Below are 21,521 nucleotides of genomic sequence, written 5' to 3' on the forward strand. Positions count from 1 at the left end.
AAGGCAGTACAAATCGTGGTGGGTTACTTTTAGAGAAATATGGTAGGTAGCGAATAATTCTTCTCAGTAAATCAGTGATTTTATTTGATAAAATTCTCAGATACGTATCATAAGAAGCTTAACTTAACAGAGTAATATTTCAATAATACTCAATGACAATAGGAAAAAATCTTCAAAAGAAAAATCAACTTGGAACCACTTAGTTTCCACTAAACTTGAATTCAGGCCTACAGATTTATCATTGCTCCTGAACATGCTTCTACTCTCCATTACTTCCCTTTCATTACCAATGTTCATTCCATCACAAGTGAAATTACCATATATACATGAAAAGCACTTCCACACCAGACTACTTGATTTATTTTCAATTGCAGAGACAAGGACCTCAGCAGTAATATATATAGAAAAGTAAAGATGCAGTAATGCTGTTTTAAAATAGTGCCATGGTCTCTTTTACAACTAGTCCTCAATTAAAGTTGTGGTCATGTTCCTGAAAATTGTGACTTAGTTAAACAACTTTAATTCACTTGATGTTAAAGACTGCAATTTATTCGTTTGGACATTGTTTCTTCCAAGTGATATCTTATCAGCTTCCAAACCAGTTATGAAGGGTGCCAGGACCCAAAAATTAACTCTGCTTTTTCTCCACTGGTGCTGCTAAATCTGCTGAATTTTCCCAGCAGCTTCTATCTTTGTTTCTGATTTCCAGCATTCACGGTTCTTTGGGTTTTTTTCTTAAATTCAGTTACTTTAAAATTGTGCTTGCTTACAGTTAACTTGGTTTAAACTGTTGAATCATTTGGAATTCTACCTCTGAATCATATAGTGTGGTTGGGGGAAAAAATAAACTTCTCACCCGTAATTAGCAAAACAACTTATTAGATTATCTTGTAGTTTTCTTTTTCGATACAATAAGTACACACTTAATATTGACTTATTTAATAATGTTTTGTTTAGCATTGTTAACTGTCACTGTAAATATTTAATACTTTCAGTTTCATTATTTGCCACCAATGTCCTTTCCTGTGGCCTGCATCGTCACATGACCTTGCTCCAACTCTTCCACCCTCTCCCACGCTCCCTTCTTCCCTTGCCCTAAGGTCCACTGTTCTGATCTCGATTGCTGGTATTGCTCCAGGTTTCACATGGTTGGAACTCACATCCCCCTGGGTTCCATTTAATACAAACTGGTCAATGCAAGTAGTCTCTTCACATTAAAATATAGAGAGATCTCAGCTGATACCTGCACCAACCTACTCCTGCCACTAGGTGAAGGATGGTCAATTGAAATTGGAGTACTGCATGGTGAGTTTCTTTTAAATGCACCTCAATATTTAAGTAATACATTTTAGTTTGTAAGTTATTACAGTTGGGAATTCGCAGTGCTGCACACATACAATACAAAGAAGAACCCTGATTATTTGGCATTCAATTATCCAAATATCGGATTAACCGAAATAAATATTCCCCGCCCATGTCCTTCAGATAATCGAAGTTCCTTTGTAACAGTTTAACTTGTACATTTATCACTTGGAAGAAACAATGTCCAAACGAACAAATTGCAGTCTTTAACATCAAGTGAATTAAAGTTGTTTAAATAAGTCACAATTTTCAGGAACATGACCACAACTTTAATTGAGGACTAGTTGTAAAAGAGACCATGGCACTATTTTAAAGAGAAATGGCATTTCCCCTGTCCTGGTCAATATGCAGCCCTTGGTCAGCATCATGAAGTTATATCACCTGATCATTATCACGTCATTGCTTAGGGGAGTTTGCTTTACAAAAACTTTATTGCTGCACTTTCTACATTACTACTGCAACTAGACTTCAAAAAAGTACCAAATTGGTTGTAAGAAACTTTGGAACATCCTAAAGTCATGAAAGATATTGCATAAATGCAAACTTTTAAAAAAATACATTTCAGGCTGGCCTCAGATATTACCATTAAAGCCTGCTATACTCCTGCAACCAGCAACTTGACCTTTTATTTTTTTAAACAAGGCAAAAATTTCTGGCTCATTTAATCCAAGCAGTATGCAAACCATTTATATTAAAATAGCTTCCACCCTGCACACACACAACTGCTCAGAGTCGTAAAGTAGGTGAAATTTGATGCCATCTGCAAACATATTCGCCATATATTAGAACAGTGAAGTCTCCCTTTCCACTCTCCAGCCTTTACCACAAAAGGCAGTTAAATACAGTGAAGAATAAAGGAAACATTCTTGTCTCAGTACTTGAAACTTCATAAATTCCTCCATCTATTATGAATTCTCAGTACTCACATACTAATTGTAGGACATGCTTGAGATTTGTTTCATGGCACCCATTACAAATCACATTTTGCACCACAAAAAAAAAACTGATCACAGTTACTTGATTTAAAATACAAAATAATGAAGATTCAAAGTTGGGTGATCACTGAACTTGAATTTTTCAGCACTTTTTCTTATATTACAACATACAAGCCAAACTCATTCATTTATATATTCCTAAAACCAAAACATCCACAACGCAACCAAACAGACTTATATTTAGTGTAGAACTGACACGTCAAGCACTATGGCTGCAATCAGAGGCATTACTCATGTTGGCTCAAAAATACAAACATGGATTTACAATAAATATTGTTCCTTCCCTAAAGAGCAGCATGGTAGCTCAGTGGTTCGCACTACTGCCTCACAGCACCAGGGACCAAGTCCGATTCCAGTCTCGGGCGACTGTCTGTGTGGAGTTTGCACATTCTCCCCACGTCTGCATGAGTTCCCTCCGGTTTCCTCCCACAGTCTAAAGATGTGCAGGTCAGGTGAATTGGCCGTACTAAATTGGCCATAGTGTTAGGTTCATTAGTCAGGGGTAAATATAGGGTAGGGGAATGGATCTGGTGGGGTTTACTGTTCGGAGGATCAGTGTGGACTTGTTGATCTGTTTCCATGTTGAAGGGAATCTAATCTCTCTTACAATTTATTTTAAATCAACCTCCTCCACACTAAGGCTCTGCTTACTCAACACGGAATGGAATTTCCTCTTAAAACAGGTCAGTCCTGAGAGAATTTGACAGGGTGAATGTCACAAGGATTCTTTCCTTACGTAAGGAGCAAGGACAAGGGAAGTCAGTTTAAAAATAAGGAGGTGTCCAGTAAAAACAATGAGAAATTCTCTTCTTCAGAATAATTGTGGGATTCTCTTTCAGAACAGTGTAGGTAGGGCCACTGAAATTTGAAGTTAAACTAAATCCCTATCAACTTAAGAGTCTTAGGGTATAGGAGTACATAGGAAAGTAGGGTTGAAGCCATAAATCAAATGAGACATGATCTAATCAAATGGTGAAAAGCATAAAAGGCTAAATACCCTGTCCCTGCATCTAATTCTTAAGTTTTTTTTTTCCCCAATGAGTGGGGTGGGTGGGGGGTCAGACAATATATTGGTGGCTGCTAGTACCAGATCAGGATCCCATTTGCTTCAGCTACCTTTGCACTGCTTGATCCCATTTTCAGGATCTACTTCACACTCAGATTTGAGATTTTTCTCATTTCTGAAAGAATGCATATACCGGGAGTTGCCCTGTCACAGCTTGTTGTAGACGAAGGTTCTCAGCAAAGGTAGGTCACATCGCTCACAGGCATGGGGGATGGAGTGACATACCTGGTGACAGTATTATGTATCACAGTCATTTTGGCAATACCTCCCATTCATGTTCAACCATTTTCACCACTCACAAAATGTCATGATTTTGGCCCCTTCACACATCAGTTCTAATTCATTTCCATTGTCTCTGCAGATGCCTTAAGGCTAACAGATGAGGCAGCCAAAGATTTCTTAACAGAAGGATCAGCTTTGAGCTTGTACCATCACAGGACTCCTCTGCACTTGCACATCAGGACAGAACCTGGCAAAGAGAAGTAACAAGGATGCTATTATGATCCCAGCTGATGGTAATGCTGGACAGGTCAGGTCCCAGAACTAAATCTGGCTTGATAGATTCTACAAGTTGAAACTTGTTCTCAACACTATCCATGAGACACCTAATCCCACATCTATATCACTGAGTAATGGAGGACCTTCAAAGAATTTTTTCAAAGTGCTCAGCAAAAGTATATTCCGGTGAGAAGGAAGGATTGTAAGAGGGGGGTAATCTGCCATAAGTGTCTAAGGAAATAAGGCAGGATATTAAAGTGAAAGAGAAAGCATACAAAGTGGCCAAAAATAGCAGGAATCTAGAAGATTGGGTAAACTTTAAAAGGTCAACAGAAAGCCACAAAAAGAACCATAAAGAAAAGTAAGATAGAGTATGAGAAAAAACTAGCACGGAATATAAAGACAGATAGTCAAAGTTTCTATAAAAATATAAAATGAAGAACAGTGGCTAAAGTAAATGTTGGTCCTTTAGTGGACGAGAAGGGGCAGATATGGAATAGGATGAAACGGCTAAGGCATTGAACAGGTACTGAGCATCAGTCTTCACAGTGGAGAATACTAATAACATGCCAGTAAGTAACAAAGAGATGAAGGACCTGGAAACAATTACTATTATGGAAGAATTAGTGTTGGGCAAGCTAATGGAGCTAAGGATAGACAAGTTTCCTGGCCCTGTTGGAAGGAATCCTAGGGTACTAAAAGAGATGGTGGGAGAAATAGCAAGTGCACTGGTGGTAATTTTCCAAAATTTGCTGAACTCTGGGCTAGTCCCAGCAGACTGGAATACAGCAAATGTAACGCCACTGTTTAAAAAGGGAAGTAGACAAAGGATGGGGAATTATAGGCCAGTGAGCTTAACCTCAGTGTTGGGGAAGATGCTTGAGTCTATTATCAAGAAAGAAATAGCAGGACATCTCAAAAGAAACTGTCCAATTGTACAGATGCAGCATGGGCTCATGAAGGGCAGGTCATATTTCACAAATCTTTTGGAATTCTATGAAGACATTTTAGGGAAGGTGGACAATGGGGACCCTGTGGATATGTGTACCTAGATTTCCAAAAGGCCACACATGATGCTGTTTCATAAGGACGTATGGTGTTAGGAGTAAAATATTAGTGTGGATAGAGGATTGATTGACTGACTGGAAGCAAAGAGTGGGGACAAAGGAGTGTTATCCTGGCTGGCATTCATTGACTAGTGGTGTGCCTCAGGTATCGGTGTTGAGACCACAATTGTTTACAATTGATATGGATGATCTGGAATTGGGAACCACGTGTACGGTATCAAACTTTGCAGATGACACTAAGGTGAGTGGCACGGCAAAGTGTGCAGAGGTCTGTGAAACTTTGCAGAGGAACATAGATACATTGAATGAGTGGGCAAAGGTCTGGCAGATAGAATACAATATTAATAAATGTGAAGTCATACATTTCGGTAACAGTAACAGCAAAATAGATTATTACTTGAATGGCAAAAAGTTATATCATGCTGATTTGCAGACGGACCTGGGTGTCCTTATGCATAAATCGCAGAAGGTTGGTCTACAGGTACAAGTGATTAGGAAAGCAAATGGAATTTTGTCCTTCATTGCTAAAAGGGTTGAGTTTATAAGCAGAGAGGTTATATTACAGCCGTACAAGGTGCTGGTGAGGTCACACCTGGAGTACTACGTGCAGATTTGATCTCCTTACTTAAGAAGGAATGGACTGACAGTGGAGGGGGTGCAGAGGAGGTTCATGAGGTTCATTCCGGAGGTGAGGTGGTTGGTTTATGAGGAGAGGCTAAGTAGACTGGGATAATATTCATTGGAATTTAGAAGTTTGAGGGGGATTTTACAGAAACATATAAAATCATGAAGAGAATCGATAAAATAGAAATAGATAAGATGTTTCAACTGGTAGGTGAGATTAGGACAAGAGGGCATAGCCTCAAGATTAGAGGAAGCAGGTTTACAACTGAACTGAGAAGGAACTTCTTCACCCAGAGGATTGTTAATCTATGGAAATCCTTGCCCAGGGAAGTAGTTGACACAACTGTAGTAATCACTTTTAAAGCTAAGGTAGATACTTTTTGAAAAATAAAGAAATTAAGGGATATGGTGAAAACACAGCTAAATGGAGCTGAGTCCATGAAAAGATTAGCCATGATTTTATTGAATGATGGAGCAGGCTTGAAGGGGTGGATGGCCTACTCCTGCCCCTAGTTCTTATGTTCTTACATTTTACTTAACTGATCTTCCCCAGTTCTCTTTCTTGAGTTGCGGAGACAACTTTATGATTTCTTATAGTTTGCTGGCATGAACCTCTCTTAATTCTGATAATCTAAACTTTCTCCGTACCAAAAACTTGAAATTTTATTTAAATTTTTCTCATTTGGAAGCTCCGGACTAGAAATCACGAGGTAACTAGTTGCCCTGAAATGATTTGAGGACAAACTAACCTACTGTCTAACCTGTACACTGGGTTCTTCTGGACTAAAACTTCAAAACACTCAAAATGAAACTAATGGCTTTAATAAGTTTACTGTGTCCATCATTAGCCCAGATGGGTAAACAATTTATCCAATAAAACTACATGAGCTCTGCTAGGCACTCAATTGCAGTCAACATCCTATAAACTGATGTATTTAGGTCATAATTCTGATTCGAGTTTTACACCTTTAAAAAAAAGACATATCAGAACTGACTTAAGACCATAAGACCATAGAAGAATAAGAGCAGAAGTTAAGCCATTCATCCCATCAAGTCTGCTCCACCATTCAATCATGGCTGATAAGTTTCTCAGCTCTATTCTCCCACTTCCTCCCTGTAACCTTTGATTTGCTTGACAACCAAGAAACTATCTTAAATACACTCAACGACTTGGCCTTCACAGCCTTCTATGGCAATGAATTCCACAGATTCATCACTCTGTGGATGAAGACGTTTCTCCTTATTTCTGTTCTAAAGGTCTTCCCTTTACTCTATCCATCTGCCTGTAACATGAAATACATCTTTCATGATGTTATTTGTGTAACAAATTGTGAAACCCTTCATTACAGCAGGTTTACAAAAGGAATTGGAAGCAAAGTAACCCAGGACTCTGGAGGTGGGTCAAGTAGAAGAGCACCCCACTCTAGTGAGAAAACCAGAATCATAACCAATACATTTTTCTATGTTTGCCCTTGTGGTCACGTGAGCAATCGCTATACCACTCCATCGCATCACTGATAGAAATTCTTACAGAAGTCATCAGATGGGTTCTTAGAGAGTAAGTTTAATCTCCAGGAAGCTACCTACTCTCTTTCTAGAGGCAGGAATTCCTGTGGAAGATGTGACTGGTACAGAAAGAAGAAGTGAATCATCGCAGTTTCCAGGATACATTGCAGACACAGATAATAAACGCCCAGCAGACATTTATCAAATGAATTTCAAGGGAGTGGAATCCCTTCTCAAAGACAAATAATCTAGGCTGTCCTGAGGAAGCCTCAATCCTTTTTTGATTTGTTAATGGGATGAGAGCATCACCAACATTTACTGTGCATCCCTACTTGCCCTCAAGGTGGTTGTGCAATCTATGACTCCCCATACCGATAGAATCCAGACAGTAAAGCAAACCTAACACCTCTGTCTGAATGGCCTCTTCAAAATGGACATAAATGGCAGTCTTGACAAGTCAGGTCCCAGTCACCCAGGATGTGCGCATGCATGCAGCAGACTGCATCAACAACAGATCCCTGGAAGTAATTGGATGAAAAGAAAACAGGACTGCAGTGACCTCCATAGTTTACTGGCAATGGAATAACAAATACTGCATAATCAACAGGGCTGATGCTATATTAAAGATTTTGTGGTCACTAAGACCAAAAAACAAATAAATTAATACTAGTGACAAAGATTGAAAAATCTATAGGTAAAACATCACAATTTATTTAACAGTCGTCATTTAAAATGAAAAACGGATGCAAAACATTTGGAAAAAGTGCTGCTTTTCATCATTTATATAAGTGATTTGGGTGTGAACATAGGAGGTATAGTAAGTAAGTTTGCAGATGACACCAAAATTGGAGGTAGAGTGGACAGCGTAGAAGGTTACCTCAGAGTACGACGGGATCTTGATCAGATGGATCAATAGGCTGAGGAGTGGCAGATGGAGTTTAATTGAGATAAATGTGAGGTGCTGCATTTTGGAAAGGCAAATCAGGGCAGGAGTTATATCCTTAATGGTGAGATCCTGGGAAGTGCTGCTGAACAAAGAGACCTTGGAGTGCAAGTTCATAGCTCCTTGAAAGAGGAATTGCAGGTAGATAGGATAGAGAAGACGATATTTGGCATGCTTTCCTTTAATGGTCAGAGGACTGAGTATAGGAGTTGGGAAGTCATTGCGGCTGGACAGGACATTGGTTATGAAGACTGTGCAATTCTGTTCTCCCTCCTATGGGAAAGATGTTGTGAAATTTGAAAGGGTTCAGAAAAGATTTACAAGGATGTTGCCAGGGTTGACATATAGGGAGAGGCTGATTAGGCTGGAGCGTCGGAGGCAGAGGGGTGACCTTGTAGAGGTTTATAAAACTATGAGGGACATTGAATGAGTAAATAGACAAGATCTTTTCCTGGATGGTGGAGTCCAGAACTACATGGCATAGGTTTAGGGTGAGAGGGGAAAGATTTAAAAGGGATGTAAAGGGCAGAGGATGATGCATCTATGGAATGAGCTACTGGAGAAAGTTGTGGAGGTCAATACAATTATATTGTTTCAAAGGCATCTGGATAGGTATATGAAGAGGAAGGGTTTAGAAGGATACATGCTGTCAAGTGCTGACAAATAGAACTAGATTAATTTAAGGCATCTGGTCAGCATGACGAGTCGGACTGAAGGGTCTGTTTCTGTGCTGTACATCACAGTGACTGTATGACTCTAAACACTTGATCAGTAAATGAATAAATTGATAAATAAATGAATCTCAAATATGATCTTACATTATAGTAACTTACAAAATAAACTATAATTGAAACTGGACCACTCTTCTGATCCCTCTGTTCTATGAATAATCTTGTTACCCCCATGTTCCAGAATAAAAAGGGCTTGTTCATCTCAAAGGCACTGATTCACAATGCCATGCAAATTATTTTGTGGTAGCACAAAAAGTCATTCTTCTTCTTGTAGCAGCATAGATGTTACCAGGCCATTTTACGATTATCAGCCTGAGGGGCATACTGTCTCAGTATCACAAAGTCAAAGACGTACAGCACGGAAACAGATCAGCCCAACTGGTCAAAGCTGACCACATATTCTAAACTAACCTAGTCCTATTTGCCAGCATTTCACCCATATCCCTCTATACCCTACCTATTCATATGCCATCCAAAAGCCTTTTAAATGTTGTAATTGGACCAGCCTCCACTACTTCCTCTAGCAGCTCATTCCATACACACACCACTCTCTACATGAATAAGATGCCCCTTAGGTCTCTTTTATATCTTTCCCCTCTCACTCTAAACCAATGCCCTCAGGTTTTGGAGTCCCCCAACTCAGGGAAAAGACCTTGTCTATTTACCTTATCCAAACCACTCAGGATTTTATAAACCTCTACAAAGTTCCCTCTCAGCCTCCAACGCTCAGGGAAAACAGCCCCAGCCTTATTCAACCTCCTCCTATAGCTCAAATCCTCCAACCCTGGCAACATCCTTGTAAATCTTTTCTGAACCCTTTCTAGTTTCACATCATCATTCCCATTGGATGGAGACCAGAATTGCATACCCTATTCCAAATGTTGCCGAACCAATGTCCCATACAGCCACAATATAACCTCCCAACCCCTATACTCAACACTCTGACCCATAAAGGAAAGTATACCAAACGGCTTCTTCACTATCCTACCTACCTGCAATTCCAAGGAACTACGAACCGGCACTCCAAGGTCTCTTTATTCAGCAACACTCTCCAGGATCTCACCATTAAGTGTATAAGTCCTATCCTGATTTGCCTTTTCAAAATGCAGCACCTCACATTTATCTAAATTAAACTCCATCTGCCACTCCTCAGCCCACTGATCCATCTGATCAAGATTCCATTGTACTCTGAGGTAACTTGCTTCACTGTCCACTACACCTCCTATTTTGTTGTCATCTGCAAACTTACTCACTATACCTCCTACGTTCACATCCAACATCACTAGTCACAGGTCTCCAGTCTGAAAAGCAACCCTCCACCACCACCCTCTGTCTTCTACCTTCAAGCTAGTTCTGCATCCAAATGGCCAGTTCTTCCCGTATTCCATGTGATCTAATCTTGGTAACTAGTCTACCACGCGGAATTTTATCAAACATCATACTCAAGTTCACACAGATCTCATCCATGCTCCTCCCTGTAAAATGACTATATAGTTAATGAAGAATCTGATGTTCCAGAGAAGACCGTGACCTCATGTCTCTGTGTACAGGGGTGATTATTCTGTCTCCCCCTCAGGCCCACAATAAAGATGAAGGAGGTGTGTCTGTGTCTCTAAGCGTTTTGCTTCGACTGGGGGCAGAGGGAAACCGGACAACATGTTGATGCGTCAATAGTACAGTCCCAATAAGGTGATCATGCCTCTCATTTCTCAGTTCCACCTAATTAATTTCCCAGGACATATTCCCAGGAATATCCTCCCTAAGTACAGCTGTAACAATATCCCTTATCAAAAATGCCAATTCCCCTCCTCTCTTGACTTCCCCCACTTCTATCCTTCCTATAGCATGCCAGTCCTGTCCGTCCCTGAGCCACATCTCTGTAATTGCTATGATATCCCAATCCCATGTTCCTAACCATGCTCTGAGTTCATCTGCCTTCCCTGTTAGGCCTCTTGAAATGAAATAAATGCAATTTAATTGATCAGTTTTACCTTGTTCTCTGTGATGTCCCTGCCTACCCTGACTGTTTGACTAGCTCCTTTTCTCAACTGTACCAGTCTCAGACTGATTTTTCCTCACTATCTCCCTGGGTCTCCCCACACACTCCCACCCACCTATCTCCCTCCCTCTTCCCCCCCACCACCTTACTAATTCAAACTCTCCCGAGCAGTTCTAGCAAATCTCCCTGCCAGTTTATTAGTCCCCTTCCAATTCAGGTGCAATCCATCCATCTTATACTCGTCACTTCTACCCCAGAAGAAATTCCAATGATCCAAAAATGTGAACCCTTCTCCCCTGCACCAGCTCCTTAGCCAAGTATTCATCTGCTCTATCCTTCTATTCCTACCCTCACCAGCTCATAGCACTGGGAATGATCTGGATAGGACTACCTTCAAGGACACCTTTTTAAATTCCTGCCTAACTTCCTACATTCTTCCACAGAATTTCTTTCTATTCCCTTCCTCTGTCAAAGAGATGTACAAGACTGAAGCAGACCCTTCAGTCTAACTCGTCCATGCCCAGATATCCCAAACTAATCCACTTCCAGCTGCCAGCACCCGGCCCAGATCCCTCCAAACCCTTCCTATTCATATACCCATCCAGATGCCTTTTAAATGTTCCACATCCTCTGGCAGCCCATTCCACACACACCACCCCCTGCATGAAAAAGTTGCCCCTTAGGTCTCTTTCACATCTTTCCCCTCTCATGCTAAACCTATGCCCTCTCATTCTGGACTCCCCCAACCCAGGGAAAAGACCTTGTCTTTTTACCCTATCCAAGCCCCTCATAATTTTATAAACTTCTATAAGGTCACCCCTCAGCCTCCGCTGCTCCAGGGAAAACAGCCCCAGCTTTTCCAAAATGCAGCACCTCACATTTATCTAGATTAAACTCCATCGGCCACTCCTCAGCCCATTGGCTCATCTGATCAAGATCCCATTGTAATCCGAGGTAACCTTCTTTGCGGTCATCTGCAAACTTACTCGTTAATTTCAATGTGTATTATGACCTCCTGCTGGTCCCTTTCACCTTTGAAAACATTCTGCAGTCTCCAAGATATCCAGGGAGGCAACACACCATTCTGATTTCTCGCTGTCGACTGCAAAAGCGTCAGTCTGTGCCTCTGACTAGAGAGCCCCCTATCACAATTGATCACTTGGAACTTGATGGACCCCTCATTATGTTAAGGCCAATCTCAGTACCAGAAACTTGGCTGTTCATGCTACATTCCCCTGAGAGTCCATCACCCCCTACATTTTCTCTTAAAATACACAAGCACATCACCCAGAACAAATCACTGAATGAAGATCAGGACAGGACATGCAAGCTAATGCTTTTGCTCTTTAGCTCAGATTGCAGGTCCAAGCTGCTGTGGTATAAGAAAGCAAAAAGCAAAATTCAAAATACAAATCACAACCCTGATCCACAACCGGGAATCTATACCTATCTTCTTAGGTGCTAAACTGTCTAATCAATGGAAGAAAGAACAGAAAATGAATTTAAATTGTGGACAAGGATTAGTCAATAACATAAAATGATCTTCCTAGCCCTTTCAGCTTCACTTATTTTACCTGGGGTTGCCATGCTGCTACTAAGCACCCTTCTCCAATACCTATCAGCTAGCAATTTTTAAATTCAACGTGCAAATTAAGACTAAGATTAGGCCACTTATCAAAGATTCATCTACTTCTGCCTTAAAATATTCAAGGACTCTGGTTCCACCATCTTTGGAGGGAGAGTTCAGAAAACTTACGATCCTTCGTGAGGAAACAAGTTCCCATTATCCCTATCTTAAGGCAAAGGCAAACCTTGACTTTTAAACAGTGAACTATGAGAAAGTGAGGACTGCAGATGCTGGAGATCAGAGTCGACAGTGTGTTGCTGGAAAAGCACAGCAGGTCTGGCAGCATCCAAGGAGCAGGACAATCGATGTTTTGGGCATAAGCACTTCATCATTATGCCCGAAGTGTTGATTCTCCTGCCTCTCGGATGCTGCCTGACCTGCTGTGCTTTTCCAGCACCGCATACTTGACTTTTCAACAGTAACCCACTTCTTCTAAATTCACTCACAGAAGCAATATTCTTTCCACATGCACCCTGTCAGGATCTTAGTGTTTCATCTGGTTTACCAATGTCCTTTAGGGAAGGAAATCTGCCATCCTGATTTGGTCTGGCATATATGTGACTCCAAACAACACAGCAATGTGGTTGGCTCTTAACTGTCCTCTGGGCAATTAGGGATAGGCAATAAATGCTGGTCCATTTTTTTAAAAAAAATTTTTTAAAATCACTCACTGTTCTCAATACCAACAGATACAATTCTAGCTTGACTGACCTTTCCACAGAAGACAACCAACCTATTCAAAGCATTCCTGGTCCTTCCAATCTTAATGTGTTTAAGTCTCTTATCACTGCATCTTTTCATCTGATCTTCGGCTTCAATCTTCTTCCTGGTAGTCCCATCTCAATCATTAGCTTCACCAAATTTTCTCCTTCTCTCAACAAATAACCAACCCACCACAGCCTCTTCTCAGCACCTTTCTTCGACACTTCCACATTTTCACAGATCCCAGATGTGCTTGTTCCCTTTTAGGCTTTTTGCAGTAATACATATGTCCCCACTTCAGTATCCCCATCCCCTGAATATCCAATCATTGTTCCTCTCTTCTTGACGTTGCCCATATTTGTAATGTATATAGCAACGGCAGTCTCAACTTTCTTGTAGAACCTTTCAGTTTCAATGACGCGCTTCCATCACAAAAAACTGAATTTCTTCCAATGTTAATACATACATTCATACCCTTGAGGAAATTATGGCATCAAAACATTCCGATTAGAAAATGTTATTTTCAACAGCAGTCAACCTGAGCTGAAAAACAAAGGAGCTAATTTGTAATATCTAAGAGCTCATCATCGACTGTATGGCAGATTGCTGAACAGGATGCAATCTCAACATGGAGCAGCTATTGGTAGAATGAGTTCTTCTTTAAAAAAAGGCAGAAGTCAAAAGGAAAACAATAAATATATAGAGTCAGAGTTACACAGCATTAAAACAGACCCTTTCGTCCAAGTAGCCCATGCCAATGGAAAGCTTCATCATTCAGATAGTTGATGAAGGAAAGGATTAAACAAATGTTAATGTTTCAGGTTGGCAATCTATTAAAAACCATTTAAATTATTATTTTTGTTAAAGGAGGACCATCCAATTTGCATCAAATTAAGTTTTCAAAAGAATAGTCAAACTTCTGTAGAATTTGAGACAAAAATCAATGATAAACGGAGTCTCAAAATATTCGGGTTGCACAAAAGATTTAAGACTTCCAGCTCAACAGGTCATGATTCAGAAAGGTTCAGTGGATTCTCCTCTACCTGGTCTCTACTGGAGTATCAGGACCATTTGCAGGTAAGAATTCTGAATTCAGGAGGATCGAGTTTTCCCCCGGTTCTATTGCCATGCATATCATTTGCCTAACTCTGGATCTCTCAATCAAGGAGTCAGCGACATATCCATTCAGACAAAGCATTTCTCATTAAAGAGATTACAGCATGGTTTATCAAATACTCAGCAGTCAAAACTGAATCAATAACCAGAATGGTGAGAAACTTGCGAAGACTCCCAGCCTCTCACTCTTACCTAGCCATTTATTAATGCTAAGAGGTCACAATGAGGTGAACTCTGACAAAGGGCGGCGGGGGTCTTCATTATCTATGCCCCTCAATCAGCAGAGAATTTTCATGAGCGTACACCTCCTGAGACACTGAGTATCAGTCATATCAGGGTTAACTAATCATCTTAGTCTGCAGACACTTGGTTGAGGGTCTCCCCTCCTTCTAGCTGGACCTCTTGTCCAGGCTGTGCCTGGAAAGAATACTTAAGTGCTAAATAGGCAGTTAGCACATCTACTGGTGGACGTGGCACTGCTTCTGCCTCTCAGAGGTACAAGGTGAAGTAAAACACGTTACTCCCATTGCATGGTCAAGGCTAGCAACAGGGAGGTGAAGTAAAGGTGAGTGAAGTATAGGACAGGTGAATTCTCCCCAAGAAGCTGGCAATCACTTGTCAAGTTCTTTCTCAGAAGTGCTTTGAAAGCTCTCTTATTTGGCCATGAAGGTTCACTAACCAACGCCTGTCCAACTCGTGGTTCTGAGTGAGCTGTTGGTACATTAGAAAACTGATGCTGTAGCTGGGAAATTGAAAATTGAGTGGTAAGAGTTCTTTATTAGCTTAACTGCCCTGGTAAATTACCACTTTGCCTCAATCCAACTCTGCAGAAACCCCAAAGAGAGGCAGAATTCACACCAGATCTTTCTTCCTGAGAAACCTGGTGCCAGGAAAAAGCCACATTGTGTGTAGCGGTCAAAGTAAACTGATTGAAAACTGGATTGAGTTATGCATTGTTTTTAAATAAAAAGACAGATAGCTTAAACTTAGTTATTACATTAATTTGAAGACTGCACAAGATGGACGAGAGTGAGAGGTATAGTTAGTAAGTTTGCAGATGACACCAAAATTGGAGGTGCAGTGAACAGCGAAGAAGGTTACCTCAGATTATAACAGGATCTTGATCAGATAGGCCAATGGGCTGAGAACTGGCAAATTGAGTTTAATTCAGATAAATGTGAGGTGCTGCATTTAGGGAAAGCAAATCTTAGGAGGACTTATACACTTAATGGTAAGGTCCTAAGGAGTGTTGCTGAACAAAGAGACCTTGGAGTGCAGGTTCTTAGCTCTTTGAAAGTGGAGTCGCAGGTGGATAGGATAGTGAAGAAGGCATTTGGTATGCTTTCCTTTATTGGACAGAGTATTGAGTACAGGAGTTGGGAGGTCATGTTGCGGCTGTACAGGACATTGGTTAGGCCACTGTTGGAATACTGCGTGCAATTCTGATCTTCCTATCGGAAAGACGTTGTGAATTTTGAATGGGTTCAGAAAAGATTTACAAGGATGTTGCCAGGTTTGAAGGATTTGAGCTGTAGGGAGAGGCTGAACAGGCTGGGGCTGTTTTCACTGGAGGGGTGACTTTATAGAGATTTACAAAATTATGAGGGGCAGATAGGATAAATAGACAAAGTCTTTTCCCTGGGGTCGGGGAGTCCAGAACTAGAGGACATAGATTTAGCATGAGAGGGGAAAGATATAAAAGAGACCTAAGGGGCAATTTTTCACGCAGAGGGTGGTATGTGTGTGGAATGAGCTGCCAGAGGAAGTGGTGGAGGCTGGTACAATTGCAACATTCAAAAGACACTTGGACGGATATATGAATATTCCTGATGAAGGGCTTGTGCCCGAAACTTCGACTTCCCTGTTCCTTGGATGCTGCCTGACCTGCTGCGCTTTAACCAGCAACACATTTTCAGCTCGGATATATGAATAGGAAGGGTTTGGAGGATATGGGCCGGGTGCTGGCGAGGAGGACTAGATTGGGTTGGGTTGGCAAGGACAGGTTGGACCGAAAGGTCTGTTTCCATACTGTACATCTCTATGACTCTATGAGATATAGACATCAGCAAAAAAGACATCGCTCAATAACTGTACAGCTATGCATAAAGAACGATGTATTAAATCTAAATTCAAGGGCCTGAACTGCATTCACCAATTCCTTCCAAAGATAAACCATCTCCAACACACTTTCCACTGACTTGGAAAAGTAACTTAAGTATACATTTCCAATTCCTGTCGCAAGATACCACCATATCTTCATAACAGGCCCAAACACATAGGGAAAGGCTATAGAAGTTAGGGCAGTAAGGGAATATAATGTAATAAAGCTGCAGTATTACACAGCTGAGGATGAAAATGTGAGTTCGTTCCTGTGATTGCACACATACATTTGTATTGTGATGTAAGAGGATTTCACACTGCAGGAATAGAAACACATTTTAAATCATTTTTGCATACCTATGACATATACCAGGCATTAAATGGAACACAGGAGAAAACGAGGACTGCAAATCAGAATCAAAACGTGGGGTGCTGGAAAAGCACAGCCAGTCAGGCAGCATCCAAGGAGAGTCAACATTCCCAGCGTCAGGAATGAAGAGCTTATGCTTGTAACGTCGGCTCTCCTGCTCCTCAGATGCTGCCTGACTGGCTATGCTTTTCCAGCACCACACCTTTTGACATTAAATGGAATATGGTTGGCAGTGCGGGAATGCAGCTGAACTAAAACCATAGCAGAGAAGAGAAAAACACTATTTTTAAATGTGTTTTAAAAAGAACTTAGTAGGTGAACAAGTTATAAATCATTAAAAATGAATATCATCTTGACTTTCAAAAACATGGCCTTGAATATAAAACCAGAATCAAGTTGCACTATATACGTATTTATAAATCACCAGGTAGGTTTCAATTGAAGCAATCAAGGCCGAGGAGAAGTACGGCACAGATCTGCTGGAATAATACTGAGAGAGGAAGGACTTCAGAAATGTAAAAATGCTGGGGGTCGTTGTTAGAACACAGAAGGTTAAAGGGAGACTGGTCATTAGCTCCTTTAAAGAGCCAGGCTAATCGGAATGTGATTCCAAAAGCACTGGAACTACAGCAGAGCAGATTCAGAAATTAGGCTGACTTTGTTACCACCATCAACATGTTGGAGAAGTGACTACTGATCGCCACCGACAAAAGGCTCACGACTTCTCCCCGCATGAAAACCTCTGGCCTTATAGCGGGGAGGAGGGTAGAGCGAATTCCTGAATCTGCCACCCGCTGCAGGCTCCGGGAGGAAGCAGCCCCGGGCAGCACGTGTGAGGAGGAGAGTAGGGGGTCCCACACCAGGCCGCCCCCCCCCGGGGCTCAGCCTGACCGCCCACAGGCTGCGCTGCGTGCCCCAGAACTGAAGCTGAACCTCTAGTGCCAGCGGGAGGGAGGAAGGGGAGGGGGGAGGCCATGCCGGCCCGGCCCACTCACTCACTAACCCCCCCCGCCTTGCTCAGCTCAGCCCCGCTCCGGCCCCCACGCTGTGAGACGGGGCTTCTCCGCCCGGCACTTACCTGGTCCCGCAGCTTGAGGAACACCATGGCCCGCGGCGGCTTGTGCTGAGCTGGCCTCGGCGGTTACCGGACAAACCCCGAGACCGAGGCCGCCCTCGATTTTCCGCAAATCCCGAAAAATCAGAAACGTTAAAAAAAAACCCAAACTCACAACATTACCGCCACCCGCAGTAATCTGCACGGCCATTGGCCCCGGCACCACGGCCACCGCAAACAACAACCTCAACCATTGGAGCAGCAGCTCGAGGGACGTCAGCGCTGCCCTTTGACCCTTTCACCTGAGAAACAGCGGAGAGAGGGAGATCAGGTTCGGAGAGCGTGTGAGGTAACAGTCAGCACCATCACACCCCTCATGGTCACCGTGTGTGTGTGTGTCAGCAGCGACTGGGGGAGTTCGGGAACACGGGGAGGTGTCAGGAGACAGGGATCTAGTGGGTGGGGGAGGGTGTTGGGGAGATGGAGGGGGCGGGGTTGCGAGAGGGACGGGGGTGTTGTGTGAGGGGGATTGCGAGGGTGGGGTGTGAGGGGGATTGCGGGGGTGGAGTGTGAGGGGGATTGCGGGGGTGGGGTGTGAGGGGGATTGCGGGGGTGGGGTGCGAGGGGGATTGCGGGGGTGGGGTGTGAGGGGGATTGCGGGGGTGGGGTGCGAGGGGGGATTGCGGGAGGGGTGGGGGTGTTGTGCGAGGGGGGATTGGGGGAGGGGTTGGGGTGTGGTGCGAGGGGGGGATTGCAGGAGGTGGAGGAGTGGGGAAGGTTAAGGAGGGGTTGGTGTGCATTGGGGGGGGGGTTCTTTGTGGGTGTGGAGGAGTTAGTGGAGTGGAAGTTGTGTGGGGAGGGGAGGTTGGGTGTGAGGGAAGAAGGAGGTTGTGGGAGGGGCCTTATGGGATAGATTTTGCAGGTGAAGGAATGGTGTATGAAGTTGGGTGTGAGAGGAGAGGCAATGGAGTGTGGGGATGGGAGAGAGGGAAGGTGACTTCAAGGTCATCGGGATGTGCTCCAGCAGCTCCAATCTTTAACAGCATTGAGCAACCATTGATCTGCTGTTGTCCAGAAATATTTTCTGTGACCACTGTTGGGCTTTAATCAGCTCCTGCCATCGTTTGGAGTGCCTTGAGAAGAATCCTTAAGTGTTTTAAGCTTCATCTTCCCTTGTCTCTTCACCTATAATTGTTTCTCGGTTCTTATCTTGCGTTGGTTTAGGAGATATACTGTTCGTATCATCAAGCTTTGCAATACTGCATGCAATTCTGGTCCCTCAGCTATAGGAAGGATGTTGTGAAATTTGAATGGGTTTTCCGAAAAGATTTACAAGGACGTTGTCAGAGTTGAAGGGTTTGATCCATAGGGCAAGGCTGATTAGGCTGGAACTGTTTTTCCTGGAGTGTCGGAGACTGAGGGATGACCTGAAAGAGATTTACAAAATCATGAGGGGCATGGATAGGTGAATAAACAAGATCTTTTCCCTGGGACGGGGATGTTAAAAGCTAAAGGGCATTGGTTTAAGATTAGAGGGGAAAGATATAAAAAGGACTTGAGGGGCAACGTTTTCATGCAGAGGATGATGTGTATGTGAAGTGCCAGAGGAGATGGTAGAGGCTGTTACAATTACAACATTTAAAAGGAATCTGGTTGGGTATATGAATTGGAAAGTTTCAGAGGGATATAGGCCAAATGGTGGCAAATGGGACTAGATTTATTTAAGATATCTGGTCAGCATAGACGGGTTTCCATACTGTCTGGTTCTATGATACCGGAGGCGTGTTATCCTTGGTGCTATATCTTTCAGTTCAAGCAATTATGGTGCAAATATTTTGAACTTTCGAGTGCAGGAGATTGTTGATTAAGACTACGTGTGCAGTGAGGTTTCTAGTCCAAAAAGATTCAACACAATCTTTTAAAACTTTTCCCAATCCTATCCTTTAGATTTCAAAACTAACGCTGATTTGTTTTTAAAGCAGACTTTCATGGCCTTGACTTTCCCCAAATCAAAAGGGCTCAGTTCAGTTGAAGGCTAATCTTAAATAGAAAGTGGCTTCACAGCCAAAGTAGTGACACACATAAAACATTTGTTCACTGGTATCGTTCCAGCTGCATGGATATAGTCCAAGTTGTCCTATTCATAAGCCCCGATGACACTGATGTAATCAAAATAAGTAGTGCTATTTTAGAATTGCTAACGAGAATGATTATTGGCTATAGATCCATTTTTTTTCTAATTGCTTGAAACTGACACAATGCTGCATGTTTGTTGGAGTTACAGCTGCACAACAGATTTATTAGCTCCAAGCCAATCTAGTGGATAGCTATATTAAATCACTTGAAATAAAAATCCATTCCCTCTCTTGGCCATCTGGAGGACTTGAAAGATTTGGTGACACTTTAAACTTGAAGGAATTTTCTTCGTCTCAGCTTTCACGTGCCATCAAAAACAATTATCACATTGTCATTTGTGGGAATTTACTGTGCATAAGATAGTTACTGATTTGACATGTACGACAATGACTGAAATCAAGTCAATTAACTTACATCAAACACTGGGGAGTGATTTCTGTCAGGTATAAGATGTTATAATAATTTATGGTTTCTCTGTCCATTTTTGTTTTTATTCACTCATGAGGTGAGAGTGTCACTGGCTAGGCCAGCATTTATTGCCAACTACTAGATGCCCTTAGGAACGTGACAGTGAGCTATCTTCATGAACCGCTGTGATTCATATGCTGTAGATAGACCACACTTACCCTCATTAGGGAGGGAATTCCAAGATTTTGACCCAATAACATCCAAGGAACAGCAATATATTTTCAAGTCAAGACGGTGACTGGCTTGAGGAGGATTGTGGGTGATGATTTTCCTATATCCTTTGAGATGGAAGTAGTTGTGGGTTTGGAAAGTACGGTCTTTTAGGAGCCTTGGTGAATTTCTGCAATGAATCTGGTCGATTGTACACGCAGCTATTGCAAAGCATCATTGGTGGAGGAGTGGATGTGATGCCAATCAACTCAATTGTTTGTCTTGGATGGTGTTAAGCTTATTGAGTGCTATTGGAGCTCCACTCATCCAGCTAAGTGGGAAATATTCCATCATACATTTGTGCCTTGTAGATGGTGGCAAGATTTTGGGGAGTCAAGGCAGAAGGGGTTACTCAGTGCCAGATTCCTACCCTCTGACGTGTCCTTATAGCCACTGTGTTTATATGGCTAGACCAGTCGAGTTTCTGATCAATGCTAGCCCCCAGATTGTTGTTAGTGGAGGAATCAGTGATGGTAATGCTCTTGAAAGTCAAGGGATGACTGTTAGATTTTCTGCTATTGGAAATGGTAATTATCTGGCATTTATGTAGCACGAATGTTACTTGCTGCTTGTCAGCCAGTCTGGATATTGTCCAAGTCCAGCCCATTTGGACATGGACTGTTTCAGTAACTGAGGAGTCATGAATGGTGCTGAACATTGTGGAGATAAAGTAATTGAAGTTGCAAATAATATCCAGTGAAACTATTCTCCTTTCATCTTTTGATCCTGTCGACAGTGTTGGTCGTGGTTGACCACTAAGTGTTCCTCTCTCTCCACTGTCATCCAGCTGAGTGAGACCGCTTTCACCTGGTTGCATTCTTATCTACCCTGTCACCAGCAGTGATATCATCAACAATGGTGTTTCTTTTTCCTGCTCCTGCGACATTACCAACTCCCAAAGCTCTTTCCTGGACTTGATCTGTGTGCCACAAATCCAGAAGGCTGAA

The 21,521-nt window shown here is 42.3% G+C and overlaps 1 protein-coding gene and 1 long non-coding RNA gene across 3 annotated transcripts in view; one reads left to right on the top strand and one right to left on the bottom strand.

Annotated features, from left to right (window-relative positions):
• LOC132815748 (serine/threonine-protein phosphatase 6 regulatory ankyrin repeat subunit A) overlaps positions 1–17,996 on the bottom strand; it is a 196,115-nt gene extending 178,119 nt beyond the window's left edge. The window contains exon 1 of one of the 2 annotated variants that reach the window (XM_060824871.1): positions 17,936–17,996. In XM_060824871.1, the coding sequence (XP_060680854.1) occupies positions 17,936–17,971 (36 nt within the window). In that variant the 5' untranslated portion in view covers positions 17,972–17,996. Of the gene's footprint in view, positions 1–17,784 lie in introns of both variants that reach the window. The other variant, XM_060824872.1, reaches the window with a different exon arrangement.
• The window catches only part of LOC132815749 (uncharacterized), a 76,129-nt gene continuing 72,277 nt past the window's right edge, over positions 17,670–21,521 (top strand). Inside the window, exon 1 of the long non-coding RNA XR_009644703.1 lies at positions 17,670–18,109. This is a non-coding gene — a long non-coding RNA (uncharacterized LOC132815749). The remainder of the gene's footprint in view (positions 18,110–21,521) is intronic.

Source organism: Hemiscyllium ocellatum, chromosome 5 (assembly GCF_020745735.1).
Source record: "Hemiscyllium ocellatum isolate sHemOce1 chromosome 5, sHemOce1.pat.X.cur, whole genome shotgun sequence".
Classification (NCBI taxonomy): Eukaryota; Metazoa; Chordata; class Chondrichthyes; order Orectolobiformes; family Hemiscylliidae; genus Hemiscyllium; species Hemiscyllium ocellatum.